The following is a 27,254-nucleotide window of genomic DNA, read 5'->3' on the forward strand; positions in this document are numbered from 1 at the left end:
CCTGCACACCAAATCTGGAACTACTGTCCATCATGTGTCGTCCTTTTTATCTACCTCGGGAATTTACATCGGTCATTATAAGTGCCGTTTATATTCCACCACAAGCGGACACGGTCACCGCCTTATGCAAGCTGCATGAGGCACTCACACAGCACCAGACACAACACCGGGACGCTGCGCTTATTGTGACGGGGGACTTTAATAGCGCCAACCTCAAACGCGCAGCGCCGAACTTTTATCAACACATCACCTGCCCCACCAGAGGTGAAAGGACACTGGACCACTGCTACACTACGGTCAAGGACGGCTACAAGGTACAATCCCGCCCTCCGTTTGGCAAATCTGATCACGCCGCCATCTTCCTCATGCCAAAATACAAACAAAGGCTGAAACAGGAAGTTCCGGTTCAGAGGAAGGTCGCGCGCTGGACGGATGAATCGGTGGCCGCGTTACAGGACGCACTCGATGACGCAGACTGGGGCATGTTCAGAAACAGCTCCGATGATGATGATGTCAACGTGTTTACGGAAGCGGTTGTGGGATTCATCGGGAAACTAGCGGATGATACCGTGGAGACAAAGACTATCACAACGTTTCCCAACCAGAAGCCGTGGGTGGATAAAACCATCCGCGACGCTCTGAGATCCCGCACCGCTGCCTACAACACGGGACTCACGACGGGGGACATGGACCCGTACAAAGCCGCGTCATATAACGTGGGGAGTGCGGTGAAAGAGGCGAAGCAGCGCTATGGGAGGAAACTAGAGTCACAACTCCAACAGAGTGACTCTAGGAGCCTGTGGCGGGGACTAAGGACAATAACGGACTATAAAGCACCAACAACCGGTATGACGAACGCGGCCGTGACTCTGGCAGACGAGCTGAACACTTTCTATGCTCGCTTCGAGGCTGCAGCTAAGGACTCCAACAATGCTAGTGCTAGCGGCGCTAACGGCTGCAGACAGGAAGATACTGCCAGCACCGGAAACATGCTCGTCATCTCCGAGCATGAAGTAAGGAGAGCCTTCAAGAGAGTGAACACCAGGAAAGCAGCAGGACCAGACGGCATCCCAGGTCGTATCCTAAGAGACTGCGCATACCAGCTAGCTCCTGTGTTCACTGAGATATTCAACATCTCTTTATCTCAGTCGGTGATCCCCACATGCTTCAAAGAGTCCATCATTGTTCCTGTCCCGAAGAAACCCCACCCTGCTTCTCTCAATGACTATCGCCCTGTAGCCCTCACCTCAGTAGTGATGAAGTGCTTTGAACGCCTGGTCAGAGACTTCATCATTTCTTCACTACCAGACACACTGGACCCACTACAGTTCGCTTACCGTCCAAATCGTTCCACAGACGATGCCATCTCTCATCTCCTCCACACATCACTCACTCACTTGGACACTAGAAGGGGGAATTATGTTAAAATGCTCTTCGTAGACTACAGCTCTGCATTTAACACCATAATTCCCTCCACACTCACCACCAAGCTGGAGCATCTGGGACTCAGCTCATCTATGTGTCTGTGGATCTCCAACTTCCTAACTGGCAGACCACAGGCAGTAAGGATGGGCGGACATGTCTCAGCCTCCACCACTCTCAGCACTGGAGCCCCCCAGGGGTGTGTTCTGAGCCCCCTGCTGTACTCTTTGTACACATATGACTGTGTGGCCACTACCAGCTCCACCACCATCATCAAGTTTGCTGACGACACCGTCGTGGTGGGCCTGATCTCTGATAACAACGAGACGGCCTACCTGAAGGAGATTAGGAATCTGGAGAACTGGTGCCAGAGGAACAACCTCCTTCTAAACGTCAGTAAGACAAAGGAGCTGATAGTGGACTTCAGCACTAAGCAGGAGAGGAACTACCAGACCCCCGTCATCAACGAGTGCCCAGTGGAGAGAGTGGACAGCTTCAAATACCTCGGAGTTCACATCACGCAGGACCTGTCATAGTCCTGTCACATCAACACCGTGGTGAAAAAGGCCCATCAGCGTCTCTACCACCTCAGACGCTTGAGAGACTTCCAACTGCCCTCCAAGGTGCTCAGGAACTTTTACTCGTGCACCTGACCTCCCTTCTTCAGGGATTTTGCTAACTTACTAACCCACCTTTCATCTCTCTCCCCAAATGTTGAGAGATTTCAACATTCATATTCAAATCTTTCCGTTGCTGAAATCCCCATAACTGACCATTTCCTCCTTTCATTTAACCTCACTCTCTGCTGCTTTTTTACCAAGCCAACCCATCTCATCTCGTTCCACAACATCAAGAACACTGATGTAGACATCCTCACTAACAGATTGGATTATGTTCAGATTCCAGACTTCTATTCTACTATGATAATTTGTTGTTATATCAATATAATATAAGATAAGATACCTTTGTTAGTCCAAGGAGTGGGAAATTTCATATTAAGGCTGCCGACCTATTGCACAGTGGGACATGGGAGCGCAATGTTGTGGCAATACTGGTTGGCACAACTGGTTCAGTGAGTTTTAAACCTTCAGTTACATATCTTCACAGATCAGTAAACAAATGTTTCGTATATTTTTCTTGTCTTTTAGAGCACTGCACCACAGATGAACTTTTATTTCTTTTTATAAACCAATAGCAATAATTTAAAGTCAGACAACATGATGAAATTTCAAAATAAGAAATATTGACTTTAACATAACAATAAAGTTAACTTTGTATTGTTCTAAGTTTAGGGTAAATAATTTCTAAATTAGCTTATACCGTGAGCGGGGGTTGCTGTCCAGAAGCAAGAATTGGTGTTTTCGCCCACCACAGCATGTCCAGCTCTAACATCTCAAAAAATTGTAAGTTATAAATCAGCAGCAGCAGCTTTGACACAGACTATAATCTGAATGTACCATGTTTGAGACTTTTGACTGGTTATTCATGCTTCACCAGCAGAACTGGAAGATTTTATCATGTTTTTTTAAGTAACGTCTTCATTCTTTCTTTGATGAATATCATCCCTAGAAAAAAAAAGAATCTTTTTCCAGGAAGATTCTTTTCCTTCGTGTAATTGGGTGTGTCTTGACAAAGGGTTTTTTCAAAGTTTACCAGAACAACTGAATAATCTTCAGTTGATTATTGAGGAAATGCCAGTTCAGTTAATTTCAAGGTTTCAGTGACATTTCTGCGCAGATCAGAAAAATGTCTCTTGAGGCCAAATTTATTGAGTTCTGCTAATCTATAAATCACATTCATCCTTCTAATGAAAAATGTGTGTCCTAACAATAAAGCTGACCCTGTTGACCGAGTAACTGCCTCTGAGAGTCTGGGTTGCTGTGAAAGTGGGCGTAGCCCAGTGCCTCCAACATACATTATAAATGTATGTCAGAGCGACATACTGCCATTTTGCTTCTCCATTGCTCTTTGGAAATCTTATGCGGCTCTGAATGTCAGATGCTTTTGCAGTTTTACTTTTGACATCTATGCTTCACCAGCAGAACAAGGAGATTTTTTTCTTCTGGTTCTAAATAAGTACAAAAATAATTGCATTACAAATGTAAGTAACATGTTCATTCTTTTATTAATGGATATCATTATTATTAGTTCTCATATTTTCATGTAGCTTTCAGTATACTCTTTAGAATAATTGAGATAATAACCATCTGATTAAAATTGCAACTTCACAGTGATGCTTGTCATGACATATTCCTCTCCTGGGGCAGTCCTCATGTGAGCCAGTTTCACTGTTGAGCTTGATGGTTTTTGAGACTTCACTTGTGGACACATTCAAAGTTTTAGCAATTTTTCTTGACTGCCTGACCTTCAGTTCTTAAAGTAATGATGGACTGCCGTTTAGTGGTGGAAGGATCAATCCAAATATCGATTGTATCGATACCAAGTCAGCATCGGTATCGGATTGATACTAGCCTGGAGAGATAGGTTGTTAAGTTGTTTACATATTGTTTATATTTTTCACCAGTTGTTGTTTTTGTTGTTGAGGATTTTCCATCCATCCTTCCGCTTATCCTTTTTCAGGGTCGTGGGGGGCGCTGGAGCCTATCCCAGCTGTCATAGGGCGAAAGGCGGGGTACACCCTGGACAGGTCGCCAGTCTGTCGCAGGGCTAACACATAGGGACAGACAACCATTCACACTCACATTCACTCGTACATTCACACCTAGTGGTAATTTGGATTATCCAATTAACCTATCCCCACAAGCTGCATGTCTTTGGACTGTGGGAGGAAGCCGGAGTACCCGGAGAGAACCCACACAAACACGGGGAAAACATGCAAACTCCACACAGAAAGACCCCGGCCTGATGGTGGAATTGAACTGAGGACCTTCTTGCTGTGCGGCTGTTGAGGATTTTAATTGTAATTTTTGAATTATAGTTTCTCAACAGTAATTATTCGTTTTAATTCGTTTACTGGTTTGCGTGCACTTTTTATTTAAGATTTTTCTAAAAAAAAATAAAAAATGCTTTATTATTATTTGTTTTTTAATTATCAATTCTGGCCTAATTATGTCCTCGGTTTTAACTATTTAATAATAAAAAAGGAAACATCACAAAAAAACACTTAAGCTCATGAAAATTAATTGAGATTTAGCAATTCGATGATGCATCCCTCTTATTTATTGAAAAGTATCAATATCTGCAATACTGGCCTGTATTTACTTGGTATCGGATCAATACCAAAATATGCAGTATCACACACCACTACTGTCATTTATCTTTGCTTAGCTGATTGGTTCTAACCATAATATTAATGCTAACATTATAAAATAGGGCTTTCAGCTGTGTACCAACCTAACTTCTGCACAACACAACTGTGATGGTCCAAACCCCATTAAGAAGGCAAGAAATTCCATCAATGAGTTACATCAGGTTTTACTTGTCATTCTTGCTTTTCCTGACATGCATTGTGCTTTCATCTTTATAAGGTACAAAATGTTCATGTGACATTTGTATGTGATTTGAATTTTTTGGTCTTGTTCTTTCTTTATGGAGTTATTTTTATATTATATTGATAGCCATGGCCCTTCATTGAGTTTTGTTCCCTTTCATGGCCTGTTTATTTTAGTCTGCTCTCTGTTGTCTCTCTGTGTTCCCTGTGTTTAATCAGTCTGCATCTCAGTGTGTGTTTCTCATTTGTTTTGGATTTATTTGTATAGTCAATGTGTGTGTTAAATGCCTTAAATGCTTATTCCTTCAACATTTTTTCTAGAAATGCTGTTATTTGTCTTCGTTTGCTCTGTGTGCAGCACCTTCCTGTATGAGTTAGATGAGTTAAAGCAGAAGTTGATAAAAGATAAAAATCATTCATTGTCTTTTGCTTGTTCAGGTTTCACCATCCAGACTGAAAAGAAGCATCTAAGCTAAAGCAAATAATATCTCTGCGATGGGCCACAATCCAAAGATCAAACAGTTCATGTGGATCATTTATGTCATCACCATCATCTATCTAATATATTACACCTACAAGTGAGTGAAATTACAGGAGTCAGCAGGAGTTGCAGCAGTGTTTGGTTGTAATCAGATCTATATTCATCCATTTAAAAACTGATAACAAAACACACACAAAACACATTAAAACCCTGTGAAGTTTAAAGTACTTTTATCTGTTTGTGATTTGACTGGTTTCCTTGCGTAAAAGTGTTGTCATGAATCGCTGCGCGGCAGGCAGGAGTTGGACCCAAAATGCAGGACTCACAGACTCAGGGAGTAGTAACATGAGCACACTCACATAAGACACAGACCTTCACAATAAAACAGGAAACTCCGACAAAAAATCTCCTTCTCACCCCCACTCATGGTATCTTCCAGAGGCCTGAGAGTTTGAAGGTCCTGTGCAGTATCTGTAGTTGTTCCTAATACTGCACAGACAGACACCTCTGTGCAGAAACCCTAGAATCTACTGGAGCCACTCTTACAGTTTTAGGTTTACAAATGCTAATGCTTCCATTAGGATGGAGAGACACATTTGAATTTATACACTTCAGATTCTCAGAGAGGCTAGAGCTTGGCTTGTCTATATAAACACACACAAGTTGTGGACATCCTTCACTAAACAAAAGAACATGTTGGATTTGCTTAATTCAATAGTGGACATTAGTTGCACACAAATGTTTTGCTTTGGCAGCATCTTAAATAACTGAGTTAAATCAACACAATTTATTCATATTCAATAAATCTGTGCATTTTGTGTTGATAAAACATGACTGAAACATTTTTAGATGGAGTAAGTTGAGCTCTTGAAATATTTCAGTCCTTCACAATTTTCTTTAATTCACTGTATTCCAATATTATTCAATAACTTTCACCCCAACACTTAAATACCACATGTTGTCTTCATATTACATAATGTTCAACAAAGTCTAGATTCTGGTTAACATAAAATTTCAATGGAGTTACAACAACACCCACTCCATCCATCCTCTTATCTTTATCAGGGTTGTTGTGGCCTATACCATGGTAGGGGTCGCCAGTCTATCACAGGGCTAACACAGAGACAAACAATCATTTGCACTTACATTCACTCCTGCATTCATACAGTCAGGTCCATAAATATTGGGACATTGATACAATTCTAACATTTTTGGCTCCATACACAACCACAATGGATTCCAAATGAAACGAACAAGATATGCTTTAACTGCAGACTGTCAGCTTTTATTTGAGGGTATTTAAATCCAAATCAGGTGAACGGTGTAGGAATTACGACAGTTTGTATATGTGCCTCCTACTTCTTAGCAATGAGCAATTAACCTAGCTCTAACAACTGCATAATTTTTAACTGTGGGAAACCAGAAGGCCTACAGCAAACTAGCCAGACTGTGGATTTGATCTTCTTGCTGTGAGGTAACAGTACTAATTACTGCACCACCAAGCTGTTGATGCAGACTTCACAAAAGTAGGAAAGCTTGCAGAATTTTCTGAATGTTTTTGTCCTTGACAGGTTAAACCACAATAAATAGCAATAGCATACACACGGTGTGTGTATAGATGTGTGCCTCTTATAACTCTGGTGATTTTCCTGTGGTTTAAAATCTTGTGTGGTCTGGTGAATTTCATGAGTGCAGGCAACTAACCACTCTTACTAGATTGTATCATGTCATCTCAACAAGAACAAATTAAGTTGTTGAATTTCATACAGATACTACATGATTTACTTACGTTCACCATAGAAACATGAAAATATTTTGTAAAAAGTACAAGTTGGACTTCCAATTTCATTTTTTGAGTGTTCAATCATTTTGGACGTGGGACAAAAAGTTGTATAAATATATCTCCATTAACAAAACAATCCTACCTTAGCAGTTATAGTTATTTAGCCTTGAACTTTTTTATGCACTTTAACAATGGGGAAAAATGTTTTTGTAGAAAAACAGGTTTCAAAAGCAGACCCTGTCTGACAGACAGACAGTATAAAGTACTATATAACATTAAAGTACTTAAAACAACACTGTGGTAGCTGCTGCTATTCTGGATGTCTTCATTACCCTGTCATTTTTTACCTCTGTAGCACAGGACTATTCTACCATTGGAGGCTTTGGAAGTACAATAGAACAGTCCCACCAATTCTAGATGAGCTACATATGACTCACAACAGTAGTCCAGAACATGCTGGTAAGCTTACTGTTATTGAATACTTCTCAATGTAAAAGATTTTACATTGCATTTTATATTTTTACATTATTTTAAGATATTTGTTCTATATGTTCTTAAGAAATCTTTCCTCTTCCTGCTCACTCACTAAATCATCATTTCATCTTTCTACAGCAATTCTGTTGTTTTGATTTTTATTTAACCCTCTATTGTGACATTTTAAATTTTAAGTGTCTTTTTAGAATGGTTTTCTTTTTTAAAATATAAAACAATGTTTTTTTTTTACTTGTTAGATATTGCTATCAATTATTATAATGTTTTTACTTATTTGTTCTTGTTTCAGATCTCACTATAATTCATGTTTTGTTTGATATATTTGATTTTTGGTACAAAATGTAATTGGTCCCACTCGTATTACTGATCATTCTTTAGATTCCTATTATCAGTGTTTTGGATGTAGTTGTGTCCAATCGTTAGTGTGTTTTAGTAGATTGGCTGATCAAGCCAATCACCACAAACTATTAAAAGAGTTACGTCAGTGAGGAAACCTCAACTGTGGTGGCCGTTGCTCAGGAGATACAAACTGAAAGTTTTCTGCACATAAATGAAGAAGAAGCATCAAAAGACTAATTATGACACTTTAAAAAATTGTGTCATAATTATTAGCTCAATTTCAATAAATCTATTTGAAATATATTAATTTGCATAAAAATACAATGCAATGCATGGTGATGCAAAACTAAAATAAATAAAGATTACCTCGGTGAAAATACAGAACTGCTATGAAATATATATGACTATACATGCATTAAAATATGACTGCCAAAAGTTATATAGTTATAGTAAAAGTTACTGGAAGTTATTTTAGTTAGTTTTGACCTTTACTGTAACCTAAAATTTGTAATTTAAGTTGGAGTTGGTGGGGGTCTACCAGTGTTACGGTTTGGAGGAGGACTCAAGCGCAGGACTCCGGTTCTGATGCTCACAAGAAGGATTTATTTACAATTCACCAGGTGTATATACAAGAAGGTGCGGGGGGTGCTATATACAGCTGAGTGAGTTAAGAAGGGGTCTCCAGGGAAGTCCAGGGGGAAAGCACGCGTTCTTCAGATCATCCACACACACGATCACAGGCTCACACTCCGACACTGCCACACGGGGGAAAATCCAGGAAGCTCTGTAGACAGGGAGACAGGGTTAAGTACAACGCACAAAGGAAAATACTATTAACTAGACTTGCTGTAGCTTGACTTCACTAACGCGTGGTAGACAACGATCCTGATCCTGAAATGCTGATCGTCTTAATGAGACCCAGGTGTCTCATCTGTCGAGGGCGTGGGCCGAGGGCGTGAACCCACAATGAGTTCTGCCCCGGCGAGAGAGAGTGAGAGAGCTGATCAGCGTGCAGCTGATCCGCCTGGCCGTGACAACCAGAGATCTCTATGGAGAAAGGCCTATGTTCAATTTTAAGTCTACAGCTTTGCAGCTGCCATTGACAATGCTCCTAATAAAGCTGTTAATATGATTACTTTGGATGTGCAGCATCTAGACCAAACATCCCTATGTGCCAAAGTTATGATATTATTATTAAAAAATTTGTAATAACCTTTTTTTTTTTCCACCAATGAGGTTCCCAGGGACCATACACTCAGAGACCATACGCATTTCTTGCAGCAGTTAAAGGGACAAAGACTGTTCTGATATCAGCTTATCTGGAACATCGCACAGACAAAAAGGAGGTCAGTGAAAAGATAAATGTTGCATTATTTAAACCGCTCTGTTGGTTACAATACTAAATGTAAATCTGAGAGTCAATAAAATTCAGAAAATGCTAGGATTTAACAGCAAATTGACAATAATTGGGCGATCGTGGCTCAAGCGTTGGCAGTTTATCTTGTAATCAGAAGGTTGCCGGTTCGGGCCCCGGCTCCGACAGTCTCAGTCGTTGTGTCACTTCACCCGTTGCCTACTGGTGGTGGTCAGAGGGCCCAGTGGCGCCAGTGTCCGGCAGCCTCGCCTCTGTCAGTGCGCCCCAGGGCGGCTGTGGCTACAATGTAGACTAACTATTCACTTTAGCTAAAGTTATTAAGTTAGCTAAAGAGTTGGGATGCTGTGTAAGACATAAATAAAGCTAAAATACAAAGGTTTGGACACCGTTTTGCATGTTTCCCTACTGTAGGGGTCTCTGCAAGCATACAGAGGGGGTACTCTGAGAGGGTCCAAGATGACAACTTTGGAATTCTACTAGAAACAGTCGATCATATTTGTTTGTCAAAGCTGAATTCAGGGCAAACTACGCTAAATTAGTGTTTTTAGCTAACAGCTACAATAAGCATAACAGTTACTGTATGGCTATCATTTGTTAACATGACGCTTGTTCTTATACATGTAATACATTTATTACCAACCTGAGAGTTCATCCGCTGGTCATTCGACATGACGAATGACTTCTGAAGTCTTAATTCAGCTCAAGATGCTGTAGATTCCCGTCAGTAACACTTTCGGTCCGCTAGTAAAACGTAGTTCTATTAATCTGCGCTTGAACCGGAACCGGATGTAAGTTCCAAAAAACTGAATTTTGGAACTGAAATTGAATTGTAGAACTGAAACTGAATGGTGAGAAGTGAAACTGAAATTATTCGAGAGCTGAATTTTTAAAGGATAAAATGCAGTTTCAAAGCAAATCAATTCATTTTCAAAATATAAAATTCAATTTCAAATTAGACTAATTCAAATTCAGTTTTCAAAAGCATTTATTCAAGTTACAATTCAGATTCAATCTGAGCAATTCAAATTCAAATTGAATTTATTCAAATTCAGTTTCTGATGGCACAGATTTCTGCCCATACAAATTATTTGTGCCACTCCAAAAAAATAATTTCTGTCCACTATAAAGAAGAACATCACAGCCTGATACCTGCAGGTCTGACAGCAGCAGGTGTATCACTCCTGTTTCTACCTGGAGACAGCAGTTGCCTCATTGTTCTGACACACAACACAAAACTATCCACAACACTACACACTAACTACACAAGACAACACATTAACTACACACGCCAAACACGCTAAACGTCACAAATCTCTCACATCTCAAAACTCGCTCTCTCTCTTTTTCTGCTGTCTCTCTCTCTCCCTCTCTCTGTCGTCGTCACTCATAAAACGTCCCCTGTTTTTTGGGGGGGTTTTGGTCATAAGCAGAGAGTGCTTGCTAGCGCTGTCCTTAGACAGTAAACGTGACGAAACTATTGAGGAAAAACGCAGGGTATATATTGTTTATCATGACTCTGGTTTTACATGGCCTATCAACACAATTTATAAACTGGTATATATCACCTTGTTGCTTTGTCTTGAAGTGGTCATGTGATTGGCTTACCACAACTACTTTATTCTTCCTCAGTCAAACAGCAGCACTCATGCGATTGTTTTGCCCCCTTAGCTCCAGGTGTTGTGCTAGACGGACGATCTGATATCCTCGTGTTGGTGTTGTTCCCTCGTCATCATAAATAATGGTGTTCCAGGTTCAAAGGCACAAAAGGGGGACGTCACAACAATGTGATTGGTCACTTCCAATGTTGAACCTGGAACAACAGATGGGGTAAGCTGAACACAGCTCCAACCGTCTGTTTGTTGAAAAATAATAACGGACCGCATTTTCTTGTTAGTAACTGTAACGGCGTTGTAACGATAGAAATAGTAATTAGTTCGATTACTCGTTACTGAAAAAAGTAACGCTGTTAGTAACGCCATTACTTGTAACGCCATTATTCCCATCACTGTATATAAGTCACTTAGATATTGTTATTGTTGCCAAGCAATAACATTCAGTGTTTTATTTGTTCCTGAGTCAGTCTGTTTGGCTGAGATTAAATTTATAGTTTTCACACAGCTGAATAAACATCAAACAGAAAACTGAGAATGAGAGAATGAAGAAACAGTTGTGCAGCAAAAACACAGAATAACTTCAGCTTTGTGTCTTTTTTTCATTCTAGCTGAAGTACGGGACGAATCTCGTTCCTTTTCCCCTCAATACGGATTCAATTCAATTCAATTCAATTTTATTTATATAGCGCCAAATCACAACAAAAGTCGCCTCAAGGCGCTTCATAGATACAGAGAAAAACCCAACAATCATGGGATGTTTTGTAATTGGTCCAGCCCAGAGTTGATCATGACCAATTGGCTAATCCACCACCCTTCATTGTTTATACCGTTACAAGAACAAACAAACAAACATAAAAATGAAAAATCACCATCGCCCGATGCCAGTTCAGCTATGTGGTCAGCTGAAGGGTAACAGGCATCTCCGAAAACGTTAGAGCACTTTTGCAAATATGTGATGTCCTGTTAATCGAGCAGATATTTGAAGTTTACACAGCATCATTCTCGCATGAAAGTATCTAAAGTTTATTTTGTGACCCAGAAAGAGTAATATTTCAAACTCCGCCACTGCCTCGTTTGAGTTTTGGACGAAATGGATTCTGGGATATTGCATTTTGTCATTGGAGACCAAAACAGCCGAACAGATTTTTTTTGCATCTAAGTTTGTGATTGGCTGGTTTTGTGGCACAAAAATAATGGTGTACAGAAAGAGTTGAACGCGCACGGGCAGAAATGTTGAGAGCGCAAGCAACACATTGCAAGCGAGTGCAAATGCAAAAACTGAGCGAGAGGGGCTGCTATTGTGTGTGTGTATGGATAATAGCAAACACTGAAATACATTTTTTGCACGCAGCAATGAAGTTTGTTCACTCAAATTTAGCTTTTCTTCGCTCAAAATAAATTTCTCCTCAAAATGCAACACTCGCACTTGCAAAATGTTTTTACGTGCGCTCAATTTTGTTTTTTGTTGCCACTCAAAATAGTGGCACAAAAATAACGGCATATTAAAAGTTTAATAAACTATCATCTTGTGTTTATCTTTAGTTAGCACCTTAAACACTTCAAGCTGTAAGCTAATGATAGTTATATAAGAGCAGATGCTGCTGGTGCAATAAGCTGTACGTTTTACGTCCAGTGGATGCATGATCTGATTAGTCGACTAATCGCAAAAATAATCTGTGACTAGTCGACTATCAAAATAATCGTTTGTGGCAGCCCTACATGACACGAATACAAAATTATACTTTGAGCCAGAGACCCAGCCTGTGACAAAAAGAAAACACATTTATTAGCAGTTTTATATGTTAACTAAGGCAGATCGAATCTTGAAGTGTACTTGAAGTGTCGGAGAGCATACCATGGGAGGAGGATATTGCCACGGTACTGGGTCTGCGACACAGTGTTTGGTCTGGTGAGTATGGTGGGTCTTTGTCAATATGTTTAGGTTCACTTTCCCTGTGATTTCATTAGTTTCATTAGTGTTAGCTGTTTCCTCATGTGTTTCCACTCCCCCCGATTACCCCTTGTGTGTATTTAGTCTGTTTATTTCTATTCACTCATTGTCAGTGTAACCGGTTTCTGCTTCATCCCACCCACCACTTTAATCACACTCTAGATCTTGTTTTAACATATGGCATAGAAACTGAACATTTAACAGTGTTTCGTGAAAACCCTCTCCTGTCTGATCATTTCCTGATAACATTTACATTTACAATAATTGATTACACAGCGGTGGAGAGTAGACTTTATCAAAGTAGATGTGTGTGGGCGTGTCACAAATTTAGAGGATCATCATTTAGCCTGGAGAAATAGTTTGCTGCTTTATAAGAAAGCCCTCAGCAAAGCCAGAACATCTTACTATTCATCACGGATTGAAGAAAATAAGAACAACCCCAGGTTTCTCTTCAGCACTGTAGCCAGACTGACAAACAGTCAGAGCTCTTTTGAGCCAACCATCCCTTTAACATTAACTAGTAATGACTTCATGAACTTCTTCACAAAAAAATTCTTATCATTAGAGAAAAAATTACCAATAATCATCCCACAGCAGGGATCGGCAACCCGCGGCTCTTTAGTCTTTATTTTGCGGCTCCGGGTGGTTTGGGAAAATAAATTAGAAGTATTTATTTTCTTTGTGTTTAGTTCTTTTTTTAACTTGTAGTTCTAAATTGGAAGATTATTGTAATTTTGAAATATAAAAATAAAATTATATCTTATTATTTTTTCATCGCTCAAAATAAGCGTCACACTCGCGGAAGCCGGTGTACCCGCCGAAACGCCGTGCATTTATCGAGACTTTCGACCCCAGGTAGGCCAATTATGGATCTTCGGATCCACATTATGTCGGCAGCCATTCTCCACCATGAACTATGTTAAAAACAAACACAGCTCAAGCCCCACAGATGACAGCTTACAGTCCTGCATAAAGATGAAACCGATTTGCAGACGCTGTGCGCAGAGGTTCGAGACCATAAGTCTTATTGTAAACATATCACGACAGACCCGGCGATGTTTGCATGAACATGCTTTTCAGCATCTCTTTATTGACCGCTTTTCACACACGGTTGCTGTACGCATACAGCCTGACACATACCAACACAACAGCATAGAGAGCACAGACGTTAAGGTGGCGAGGCATGATTGCGGGTGCCGCTCAGGTGCGTCCAACTCCCATGCAGCGGCACTGCAGACCACGCCCCGCCATACACATAAACCAGGTAAAATACATATTTAGGCAGAATTTTGCAAATATCTTTTTTTTTTTTTGTCAGCAGCATAGTGCTTTTTTTCCAATTACTTTTTAAAAGTCAGGTCAAGGCTCCAAAAGCCCAAAGGCGATATAAGGGTGGCGGCTCACAACAGTTGTTGTTTGCTACATGGATCATTTTAGTTCAGCTGGGTGTCTTTCCTTTTGTTATATTTCTTTAAGAGTTCAAAATGTGTTAATTACATAAATAAAATGTCATTTTCTCTGTAGCACTTCATGGATTTCATAAGCAACACACCTTAGTTGCTCTGTGGATTCTTTTAAAAAGCAGTTTCTTTTCAAACAAGCCTTTTGTTGATCTACGTGTTTTATATTCTTTACATTATTTACATTTGATCTTTTACATTGTGTATAATGTCTATTGATTGTATTGTTTATTTTAATATTTGTGTACAGCGCTTTGTGACTGCCTGTCTGTGAAAAGCGCTTAATAAATAAACTTTACTTACTTACTTTAGTTGTTCACACAAAGCATAAAGGTAAAAAAAAAACAATATATGCAGGTTGCAGACCCCTGAGCTACAGCTACTTTTAGTACCATTGATATTCATTTAGACTCTTTTTCTCCAGTTGATCTTTCTGAGTTAACTTCAATAATTACTTCCTCCAAACCATCAAAGTGTCTTTTAGACCCCATTCCTACAAAACTGCTCAAAGAAGTCCTGCCATTAATTAATTCTTCAATCTTAAATATGATCAACTTATCTCTAATGATCGGCTATGTACCATAGGCCTTCAAGCAGGCTGTAGTTAAACCTTTACTCAAAAAGCATCTCTAGACCCAGCAGTCTTAGCTAAATATAGGCCAATCTCCAACCTTCCTTTCATATCAAAAATCCTTGAAAGAGTAGTTGTCAAACAGCTAACAGATCATCTGCAGAGGAATGGTTTATTTGAAGAGTTTCAGTCAGGTTTCAGAGCTCATCACAGCACAGAAACCGCTTTAGTGAAGGTTACAAATGATCTTCTTATGGCCTCTGACAGTGGACTCATCTCTGTGCTTGTCCTGCTAGACCTCAGTGCAGCGTTCAATACTGTTGACCATAATATCCTATTAAAGCGATTAGAACATGCTGTAGGTATTACAGGTACTGCGCTGCAGTGGTTTGTATCATATCTATCTAATAGACTCCAATTTGTGCATGTAAATGGAGAGTCCTCTTCACACACTGAGGTTAATTATGGAGTTCCACAGGGTTCAGTGCTAGGACCAATTCTGTTTACATTATACATGCTTCCCCTAGGCAGTATCATTAGAAGACATAGCATACATTTACACTGCTATGCAGATGACACCCAGCTCTATCTGTCCATGAAGCCAGATAACACACACCAATTAGTTAAACTGCAGGAATTTCTTAAAGACATAAAGACCTGGATGGCCGCTAACTTTCTGCTTCTTAATTCAGATAATTCAGATCAGGCTTACTTGTTGTTCCTAGAGTATTTAAAAGTAGAATGGGAGGCAGAGCCTTCAGTTTTCAGGCCCCTCTTCTGTGGAACCAGCTTCCAGTTTGGATTCGTTAGACAGACACTATCTCTACTTTTAAGATCAGGCTTCAAACTTTCCTTTTTGCTAAAGCATATAGTTAGGGCTGGATCAGGTGACCCTGAATCCTCCCTTAGTTATGCTGCAGTAGGCATAGGCTGCTGGGGGACTCCCATGATGCATTGAGTTTTTCCTTTCCAGTCACCTTTCTCACTCACTATGTGTTAACAGACCTTTCTGCATTGAATCATATCTGTTATTAACCTCTGTCTCTCTTCCAGAGCATGTCTTTCATGCGGTTTTCCTTCTCTCACTCCAACCGGTCACAGCAGATGGCCCCGCCCCTCCCTGAGCCTGGTTCTGCAGGAGGTTTCTTCCTGTTAAAAGGGAGTTTTTCCTTCCCACTGTCGCCAAAGTGCTTGCTCATAGGGGGAGAGAGAAGGAAGACAGGATAAAGACATGCTGTGGAAGAGAGACAGAGGTTAATAACAAATATGATTCAATGCAGAGAGGTCTATTAACACATAGTGAGTGAGAAAGGTGACTGGAAAGGAAAAACTCAATACATCATGGTAATCCCCCGGCAGCATTCCACTTGGCCTGTCTGTATTTATCAGCTGCCTTCGAAGTCCCACGGGCTAAACAAGCCCAATAGAACTTCTTCAGCTTGGTGACTCCCCTCACCTCTGGTGTCCACCATTTGGTTCGGGGGTTACCGCCACAACAGGTACCCACCACCTTGCGGCTGCAGCTCAGTGCAGCAGCTTTGGCAATGGTGAACATGTCCCCAGTCTCCCTCAGAATACTGTTGAAGCTCCGCCGGTTTTTTTGTTGAAGATCTCGTGGACCTGCTAAGCGTTCCCAGCGCACCTTTACTGTACGTTTAGGCGCGCCAGGTCTGTCCAGTGTCCTCTCCCGTCACCTGATCCAATTCACCACCAGGTGGTGATCAGTTGACAGCTCAGTCCCTCTCTTTACCTGAATGTCCAGAACATATGGCCTTAGGTCTGATGATACAATTACAAAATTGGCCATTGACCTGCGGCCTAGAGCGTCCTGGTGCCACATGCACTTATCAACACTCTTATGTGGTTTGCGAAGAAATCCAATAACAAAACACCGCTTGGGTTCAGATCTTGGGTTCAATCACGCCCCTCCAGGTCTCGCTGTCGTTGCTCACGTGAGCATTGAAGTCTCCCAGTAGGACAACAGAGTCCCCAGGCAGCGCACTCTCCAGTACCCCACTCAGGGACTCCAAGAAGGCTGGGTACTCTGAACTGCCACTCAGCACATAAGCGTGGACGATGGTCAGGACCCATTCCCCTACCCAGAGGCACAGGGAACAAATCCTCTAGTGTACCGGCACACAGCCACTCTGTGGGAGCCTTAATTCTGGATGAGTTGCAGGGGGTCAAATACTTATTTCACTCAGTGACTTTTGTATTCAATTTCGAGAGAGAGAAGACAAATATGGTCAAAGTGCATCTTCTTAAATTTATTAAGCAGTTGAAGTTTCAAGTTAAAAAAAAATGGCTGCCTTGTCTCACTGCTTCACTTAGAAGACCCAAACGAACAAAGAGCACCACACCCTGCCAGTAAATGCTAACATGCTTTTTGTCATGTGTGCTGAACAGGATACTAAGCTGATATGTCAAAAATAGGAGGAAAGCCACAGTTTTCCTTATTCAGCTGGGATTCAGCACTTTGGCTCACGTTTCTTTTTCTTTTTTTTTCTTTTTTTCTTTTTTTTGCCTGTCCCATTTGGTTCTTTAGCCGTCAGAATTGTTGTCTGAAGACCAACAAGGATACCCAATGGATTTATTTTGCCAAATGGATCATCGTGGCATTGCCGTATAGGTCCATTTGATCGACCTTTGTTTTTATTATTTATTTTATTTTTTTTTCAGTTGTTTCAGACGGGACAGACATGAGTGAGGGATAGGAAAGGGAGAAAGAAAGAGGAAGGAAAAGAAAAACAGAAGGGGAGAGGGACAGTGAGAAAGGGGGGAAAAAAATCTCCTGGATCACCTGTTGAGAGAAAAAGAATAGAAAACTAGCAAAAAAAAAAACAGAGCAACATACTAAACACAACACCATCACGTTAATCTAGCTAAGTGTAAACAGCAGTAAATACTAAATATTCAATGTTGTTGTGCAGCACGCAGGACAGACAGCGCACAATGTGCTTTGAAGTAGCAGCCAAGAAAGGTGTGATTTAAGTCTACGAGCAGTGAACACCCGTGTGCACACCTGTGTGGATCAGCGCGCTTGTATTCAAATGGTTTCCACATGTAATGGTCTACAAGAGGATGTAGAGAGCCATAGCCCGGTCCCCCAGGGCATGAAGCAGGCATGGAGGAGATCCAGGCCCCAGACATCCAGAGGCCCCAGAGTGCGAGAGCCCAAGGAGGACCACCGGAGGGGCATCCGTGCCACCCTCATGGGAAGGGCTGAGGATCCCCAGACGAGGCGTCACCCAGTAGCCACCGAGCAGAAGCTAAAGGGGGCTGCACCGGCGTGCCCGCCGGCGGAGCCGGCAGCCAGCTGTGCCAGAGTGAACCGAGCCACAGGCCCAGAGGCCGGAGGCCCGAGGGCCCCCCGCGCCCCGGAAGAGGCCTGACCGAGCAATAGGCGCCAGGCCCCGCCAAGTAGCCACCGGGAGTGAGCTGGTACATACCTGAGCGCCCAGCCCCGGACACCAAGAACCACCAATGCACCGACCCCTGAGGGCATCAGTCACCGGCAGGGAGTGTGGTGAGGGGAGATAGGCCTTGGAGGGCCTGGGAGTTCCCAGAGAGGTGGAGTCTAAGACCCGATCTGACATATAGACACAGACAAACAGGCACACACAGACACAAACATGCATTCCCACCCTCATGCACACATATACAAACACTCAGCACTCACCCAACGTAAGGATTGACATAAATGGACATGTACACACAATCACACTCCCCAAACATACTCTATACCCCGGGTCCAGGTACCCTCGCCCCCAGAGGGGGAAACAGAACCCAGACCCAAGAGATGTTACCCTTCCCTCCGGGGTGGAGGCAAGCACACCGTCCCAGGCTCCGCAGCAGCAGGGAGGCCAATCGGACAGCCAACATCTCCTCCCAGCCCCCCCGCCCCGATGGCTAGTAGAGAACGGGGGTGTGTGAAGACCCCATACCTCCCTCCTCCCGCTCATGTGTAGTGTTGCTGTGTGTTGCTCTAATGTGCATTTAAAACAAGGGAGAGCATGGTGCTGCTGCCAGAGAGCAGCAGGTGTTAGCACAGCCCCTCCCGAGAACCCTCAGTGTCTACATGGATTTAAAATTGAGAGGTGGGCACCGGCGCTAGAGGTAGGTTTGAGTACACAGAACGTCCACTGGACGCCGTTAACGTGCCCACCCTCAAGGCCCTATATATATGTGTGTGTTATGATAGTGTAAATAATGTGGATGTCTAAGTTGTGAGATAAAATTGAGGCACAGGTGGCCAGAAGAGGACAAGGGGGGGGGGGAATGTCTCCCCTGCACCCTGGTGACACACCCGCACCCCAAGGCCCTACCTGTGAGGGTGGGTGTGGTGGAGCGGGAAGAGGGAGGTAGCCGGGATGGGGAGGAAAAGAAGGGAGGGGAGGATGCCCCTCCCTAGGGCCAGCTCCCCCGCTGACCCCAGTAGGCACCCTCGTCCTCTGGTACCCACCAAGGCAAGGGAGCCCAGGCCCATCCAGACCGGGGCCTATGGCAGCAGCACCGCCAAGCCCCACAGGACCCGGGGCAGCCCACCCCACCCCACCCCACCGCAGAGGAAACTGTACCCACCCCAACATTCAATCATCTCCCAGACTACACAAGACAACAGACACCCAGGTTAAGTTTATTCTCCACCTCTCCTATGTCTCTCCCCCACCTGCAGAGTGGACTCCTGCAAGGATGGAACAACCTCCCCGCCAGTTGAAGAGCCCCCCAGTTAGGCCGATGCACAAGAGGCCCCCTGCGCCAGGGCTGAGCCCCCGTGCACCCACCCGCCCACAACCTCGGTGACACACCGACGAGGACCGAAGCCCCCAAGGCCCAGCCAGAGCCCCAGCATGGAGGCGAAGCACCCCCAAACCGTTTTCTTGGCGATGCATAGGGCAGTAAAAACCATGTGGACTGTATTAGTTTCTGTAGTGACATCATCCAATTGGCTCACGTTTCTTCTTCTACAACTTTCTGGGCATCTCCTTATTTGGAGACGCCACTTCACCCTTCTGCCAGCAATGCTCCTGCTACCATGACAACCACACCTTGCCCTCCATTAGGCATGTAGAATTAAAAAAGGAGTATATAGTGCATGCCGGCTCCGAACACCTGATTTACGGACTTGGCTACATTCCACAGAGAAGAATGCTCTGTGCTCATATCTGTTAGTATCAGAAAGAATCCAAAACTATTCTACGATATACTGTGTGCAGTAAAAGACAAAAAAAATGTGATACTAGTTATGAGATATTAGCCTCGCAGATAAAAAATAAATCCCAACATGACATAAAACTGCAACTTTTATACAGTGGCTTGCAAAAGTATTCAGCCCCCTTGAACTTTTCCACATTTTGTCACATTACAGCGTACAAGTGGTGTACACGTGAGATGTGGAACGAAAATCATATATGATTCCAAACATTTTTTTACAAATAAATAACTGAAAAGTGGGGTGTGCATAATTATTCAGCCCCCTGAGTCAATACTTTGTAGAACCACCTTTTGCTGCAGTTCCAGCTGCCAGTCTTTTAGGATATGTCTCTACCAGCTTTGCACATCTGGAGACTGAAATTCTTGCCAGTTCTTCTTTGCAAAACAGCTCCAGCTCAGTCAGATTAGATGGACAGCGTTTGTGAACAGCAGTTTTCAGATCTTGCCACAGATTCTCGATTGGATTTAGATCTGGACTTTGACTGGGCCAGTCTAACACATGGATATGTTTTGTTTTAAACCATTCCATTGGTGCCCTGGCTTTATGTTTAGGGTCGTTGTCCTGCTGGAAGGTGAACCTCCGCCCCAGTCTCAAGTCTTTTGCAGACTCCAAGAGGTTTTCTTCCAAGATTGCCCTGTATTTGGCTCCATCCATCTTCCCATCAACTCTGACCAGCTTCCCTGTCCCTGCTGAAGAGAAGCACCCCCAGAGCGTGATGCTGCCACCACCATATCTGACAGTGGGGATGGTGTGTTCAGAGTGATGTGCAGTGTGAGTTTTCCGCCACACATAGCGTTTTGCATTTTGGCCAAAAAGTTCCATTTTGGTCTCATCTGACCAGAGCACCTTCTTCCACATGTTTGCTGTGTCCCCCACATGGCTTGTGGCAAACTGCAAACAGGACTTCTTATGGTTTTCTGTTAACAATGGGTTTCTTCTTGCCACTCTTCCATAAAGGACAACTTTGTGCAGTGCACGACTAATAGTTGTCCTATGGACAGATTCCCCCACCTGAGCTGTAGATCTCTGCAGCTCGTTCAGAGTCACCATGAGCCTCTTGGCTGCATTTCTGATCAGCACTCTCCTTGTTCGGCCTGTGAGTTTAGGTGGACGGCCTTGTCTCTGTAGGTTTACAGTTGTGCCATACTCCTTCCATTTCTGAATGATCGCTTTAACAGTGCTCCGTGGGATGTTCAAGGCTTGGGAAATCTTTTTGTAGCCTAAGCCTGCTTTAATAACTTTATCCCTGACCTGTCTGGTGTGCTCTTTGGTTTTCACTGTGTTATTGCTCCCAATATTATCTTAGACAACCTCTGAGGCCGTCACAGAGCAGTTGTGGAGCTGCAAAGAAGAATGGGCAAGAATTTCAGTCGCTAGATGTGCAAAGCTGGTAGAGACATACCCTAAAAGACTGGCAGCTGTAATTGCAGCACAAGGTGGTTCTACAAAGTATTGACTCAGGGGGCTGAATAATTATGCACACCCCACTTTTCAGTTATTTATTTGTAAACAATGTTTGGGATCATGTAAGATATAAGATACCTTTATTAGTCCCACAAGTGGGAAATTTCGTGTTAAGGCTGGCGACCTATTGCACGCGATGGCGGCGCCATCTTACCCTCCAACCATACATACTGATGAAAGATTTTTAATTTTGTTTTTATGCTTAGTTGTAGCTTTATTAAAGGAAGAAGAGGTTGTGAATTGGAGCCAACACAGGGAGAGATAGATTGAAGCCATATGTGTAAAAGGAATGTGGTGACATCCGGTTTTAAACAGAAGACCTCTCCTTCTCTCCTTTTATGGAAAATGTCTGCATTTTCTATACATAATACCTCCTTTGTTAACAGGCAAGCTAACGGTCTCTTTTTCCTTTTAAGGAAAAATTATCAGTTCCATACATGACACTCCTACTGCTGTGGAGACTTGCTTTTCAGTATAAATAAACGACGTTCTGGAAGCCCTGGGCAGTTTTTCTGTGTCTCATCTGTTGCGCACATGAGTGCAAAGCGGATCGGACCGTTAACTGCCCATGCGCATGTAAAAAATAGATATCTGAGTTGTGTGTTTCTTTATCTTCTAAATAGTTTTCTCTTCACACATACATTACACAAAAACATCACATGGGGAAGACAGGTCAGAGAGGTATAACAATGGAAAATGCACCACATGAGGAAAGATAAGGGGAAAAAAAATAACTCCCCCACCCCAGACTGTGCTCTAACAGGGAGAACAGAAAAAAACACCTCTGCACATAGCACATGAAAAAAACCTTAATACACCAAAGAAACACATGACAAGCAACAGGGATGGGTAAAGGGTGAGAGACAGCCAATGTAGACAGTGCATCCGGGCCTGCAGCCTATGCGCTGGTCTCCTTGATCCACCGGCAGCATCGGAGGGGAATAAGCGTCGAAGGCGTTTGGAGGGGAAGGGGGGATGAGTGTACATCTGCATGTGTATATATATGTGTCTGTGTGTGTGTGTCCAGAGTTCAGCTGAGACAGTGTCCTTCGCCCTGCCAGGCTAAGTAAACAGTCTTCCAGCCAACCCAGGTGGCCTTGCATAGAATGGGAAGAACAGTCTAAACACAGTCTGTATCAGGGTGTGTTTGTTCGGCTCCAGCCTTGAGACCGCATGCTGGCGTCGAAGGGATAGCCGCATGAAGTGACGGTGGTTTTTACTTTAGTGCGAACAACTCATGAGAATTTCAAAGCTGTTCTAACAGTCCGACACTGGTCTCTCAATCTCCCGTTGGAGAGCCGTGAGCTTCTCCATGATGTTATCAACCTTACACTCCGTGATGTTATCATTCTTGTGCTCAAAGAGCAGATTCTGAGAACTCACAACCACAGTGAGCTTCTCCAAGATGTGATCCAATTTGCGCTCAGAGGTGTTATTCTGTGTTCACGGCAGCCGTAAGCTTCTCTAAGATCTTATCCGTGCTGCACTCAATGAGCCCATTTTGAAAACTCACGCCTCTTCCCATCGTTTCAATCCCAGCGGGCAGCCTTGTGGGGGTTTGAAAAGCCGGTTCCGCTTTCTTAATTCTTTGATAAGACAGGGCCAAGCCAGCTCCGATCAGCAAGAACCCTGTTACCATTGTTCCGAATAGGTAGATATCTTCAGCGTCCTCTATCGACAGTCATGCCAGGCACACGATCCTCCAGTTCTGCCACCCATCCATCGTGTATCCGGCAGGGAAAGTACCTCCAGGACACTCGGGCTCACCAGAGCCCAGACTTCACGTTGAGAAAAGGGTGTCAATTGCATTCAGGGACCAGTTGATCAAATCCATAATTCCTCTTTTAGGTTTTAGAGAACAGACTGTGATAGAGTGTTCTAGGGAAAAAGTAATACAAAAAAACACGAGACTAGATAAGCACATAAGAGGCTAAGCAGGGAAGCTAAGGAAGAGGAGGAGAGGAGAAAAGTGTGACCGCCTTCGTCAAGAGCAAAAGAAGAAAGGTGTATGATTTTTGTTCCACTTCTCACGTGTACACCACTTTGTGTTGGTCTTTCACGTGGAATTCCAATAAAATTGATTCATGTTTGTGGCTGTAATTTGACAAAATGTGGAAAAGTTCAAGGGGGCCGAATACTTTTGCAAGCCACTGTATATTTAACTTTAGTTCTGGATTTTTGTTTGATATTCAGCACATAAAATGAAACTTCTATAAAATTTAATTATCTTTATTTCTTAGTAAGTGAGTAAAATTCAGAGTTAGCAGGAACCAAAACTACACTTACCTACATCTTAACTTATGTGAACATGAGATGTTCTTGTTAACAAAAAGTTTAAGTTGTTGTGCAACTCTGCTTAAGCATTTTAGGATAGTCCTATATATTTATAGTCACACTAATTTGAATAGTATGGTTTTCTCTTGTAATTTCTTTTACCTTCCATTAACGTCATGCCTTTTCCTGCCTCTTTCTTGTGCCAGGTTCGTGTCATTGCATTGGTGTTGCGGAGTGAGAAGGTGGCCTATCGCTGCCTCTTTCGTTGCCAGGAGAAGCACCTCCTCTCTAATGGTTCTGCCAGCATCCACAGGGATCACTTTGGTTTTGCCTATGGGACAGCAGACATCATGTGCTCCATCCCCTCAGGCTGTGAGACACCATCTTCTATTGCTGTGACCTCCGCTGTTGCCAACTCTACAGGTAAATGGCAGAATTCTAAGCTTGCTAGGGAGCATCTTATGGCAATGCCAGTCTCTTGGTCAGGCCTTTGCTTTAAATTAAAATATCTCAGCAAATATTAAATGGATTTCAAATAGACATCTAGTCCCAATTCACTGATATAAAAGTGATATAACCTAATATAAACATTTAATACATATAAGGTAAAGACCAGTGATGGGAATAACTGCGTTACTAACGGCGTTACTTTTTTCAGTAACGAGCAATCCAACTAATTACTATTCCTATGGTTACAACGCCGTTACAGTTACTAACAAGAAAATGTGGTGCGGTCGTGTTACAATTTTTAACAAACAGATGGTTGAAGCTGTCTTCAGCTTACCGCACCTTATATCAGATGCACAGACGTAGCTGTAAGTAATCTGGCCGCTACTGCAGCTGCGCGCTCCCATGGGCGGCAATCACTTTCTGCCCGACGATCGCTTTTTGGCACAACACCTGGAGCTCAGGGGGAAAAACAATGGCATGAGTGCTGCTGTTTGACCGAGGAAGAATAAAGTAGTCGTGGTAAGCCAATCACATGACCACTTCAAGATTACAAAGCAACAAGGTGACATATACCAATTTTTAAATTGTGTTGATAGGCCACGTAAAACCAGAGTCATGATAAACAATATATACATGGCGGGGGGGGGGGGGTTTTCCAATAGTTTCATGTCGTTTATTGTCTAAGGACAGCACTAGCAAGCACTCTCTGCTTATGAGCAAAAAAACAGCATAAAAAAAAAACCTACCCTTTCGTCTTGGTGGAAAAATGCACCATGTCGACCAATCAAAAATGATATGGCATCATGACATTTAGCTGTTTAGGAAGAGGGGGAAGTTTTAGGAGTGATGGTGCGAGAGAGAGAGAGACAGCAGAAAAAGAGAGAGAGAGAGTTTTGAGATGTGACAGATTTGTGATGTTTAGCGTGTTTTGGGTGTGTAGTTAATGTGTTTTCTTGTGTAGTTAGTGTGTAGTGTTGTGGATAGTTTTGTGTTGTGTGTGAGAACAATGACGCGACTGCTGTCTCCAGGTAGAAACAGGAGTGATACACCTGCTGCTGTCAGACCTGCAGGTATCAGGCTGTGATGTTCTTCTTTATAGTGGACAGAAATTATTTATTTTGGAGTGGCACAAATAATGTGTGTGGCATCTTATTGAATGCAGAACAGCTGATTGTTATATAAATAGTTTGAAATGGTTATTTAAAAAAATCAAGGTAAAAGGTAAATGGCTGCAAATAACTTTGTTGTTTGTAAAACTTGTGCGTATGATTTTAATATTGATAATTTATATTTGCATTTAAAGTTATAAATTATGATTCATTAAACATGTTTGTGGTTGTTACAGTAAAAAAACTTTTTCTACTCTGATTTGATGTTTTTTGTCTGATTTTAGATCAATTGTGTTAATACAGTATGTCGAAATAAAAACATAACTGTAAATTCAGACACGTGAGGTTGTGCTGAAAAGGATGAGACCAAACGAGGCAAATAAATATTTTTTAAAGGTGAACTGTGGAGGAAACATCAAAAGTAGTTAAAAATGGCCAATTATACCCTGGACCCCAGAGGGTTAAACTTTTTTTTTTTTAAAGTAACACAATAGTTACTTTTCAAGTAATTAATTACTTTTAGAATCTTGTAACTCAGTTACGAACTCAGTTACTTTTTTGAAGAAGTAACTAGTAACTATAATGAATTACTTTTTCAAAGTAACTTGCCCAACACTGGTAAAGACTTACTTCATTTTTTTAAAAATGGGGTTTTATTCCATTCTTTAAATAACTTCAATACATTTTAAGTGAACTATTTGTTTTCTATTTGATGATTCAGATTAAGTGTTTTAGCCCTGCGACAGACTGGCGACCCGTCCAGGGTGTACCCCGCCTGTTGCCCTATGATAGCTGGGATAGGCTCCAGTGCCCCCTAGAAAGGATAAGCGGAAGCGAATGGATGGATGGATTCGGATTAACAGTGTGTTGCCCCAACAACTAATTTTGTTAAATATCAACTAAATCATATGGATCAGTATCTAATCAAAAGCCTGTGAACAAATGAGATTCAGGCAATAACGTTAGTGATACCTCAAAAATGTCAACAATTTTAAATGTGTGTTTAACATAATCTAACCCAAAAAGTATTGGAGTTCGTTTAACAAAATTGAAATGGTAAAAGTGTATGTTTGTGTGGTCTCTTAAGATGATCCCAGCCAAGTGTTTTTAGAGGTGAAGAACCAGCAGGAGAAGACAGAATCTTTTCCTTACAACTTCACCGTCTGCATCTCCACCATGTATAATTTTACCAACGTGCTGCAGGTACAGTGACATTTGCTTTCTTGCTTTCAGAAGACAGAAGAAAATAGATTTTTGAAACTTGTTTTCTAAAGTATGCAGACCATGACAGGAAGAAATAAAACCAGAAAATGTATCTTTTTCCCAGTATTCCTTACAGTTATAATAATGATAAGCAAGACTTTTCTGCCTGCCTTGCATATTAATACTTACAGTTGTCTGAACCTTCTCAAATATCTGTGTTGGATTGTAGCTGGTACAGAGTCTTGAGATGCTGCAGTTACTGGGAGTGAACAGAGTGGTTGTCTATAAAACCAGCTGCAGTCCTGAAACACAACGAATACTGGACTACTACACACAAAAAGGTGGGGTATGGTATAGTTTTATGTCTGAGTGTGTCTTTCCTAATGACCTCACATCACCAGCTAAAGACATTTTCCCACAGTGAACACTGAGTGAAGTTGCCAAAATTTCCTCAGAACTAGGTGTGTTGATGATAAGCACATATTTCAGATTCTCCCATGTCTCCAACCTTTTCTGACCACAAAGTCTGATTTCCACTGTTAGTGCAAGTGAGTCTAGACAAGAAAAAGTTATTACCCTGTGTATTTTGAATTTGCTGTGT

General features: G+C 42.2%; 1 protein-coding gene across 5 annotated transcripts in view; it reads left to right on the forward strand.

Moving 5' to 3' along the window:
- The first annotated feature begins 3,114 nt into the window (after window positions 1–3,114).
- The window catches only part of si:zfos-464b6.2, a 106,551-nt gene continuing 82,411 nt past the window's right edge, over window positions 3,115–27,254 (forward strand). For 2 of the 5 annotated variants that reach the window (XM_040039621.1, XM_040039626.1), the window contains exons 1-4: window positions 3,137–3,523; window positions 5,312–5,451; window positions 7,493–7,596; window positions 9,205–9,314. In XM_040039621.1, coding sequence (XP_039895555.1) covers window positions 5,369–5,451; window positions 7,493–7,596; window positions 9,205–9,314 — 297 coding nt within the window. In that variant the 5' untranslated portion in view covers window positions 3,137–3,523; window positions 5,312–5,368. Of the gene's footprint in view, window positions 3,524–5,311; window positions 5,452–7,492; window positions 7,597–9,204; window positions 9,315–24,097; window positions 24,315–26,537; window positions 26,654–26,882; window positions 26,995–27,254 lie in introns of all 5 variants that reach the window. The other 3 variants (XM_040039624.1, XM_040039623.1, XM_040039622.1) reach the window with 3 other exon arrangements.

Source organism: Simochromis diagramma, unplaced genomic scaffold (genome assembly GCF_900408965.1).
Source record: "Simochromis diagramma unplaced genomic scaffold, fSimDia1.1 OVJJ01000031.1, whole genome shotgun sequence".
NCBI classification, from domain to species: Eukaryota; Metazoa; Chordata; class Actinopteri; order Cichliformes; family Cichlidae; genus Simochromis; species Simochromis diagramma.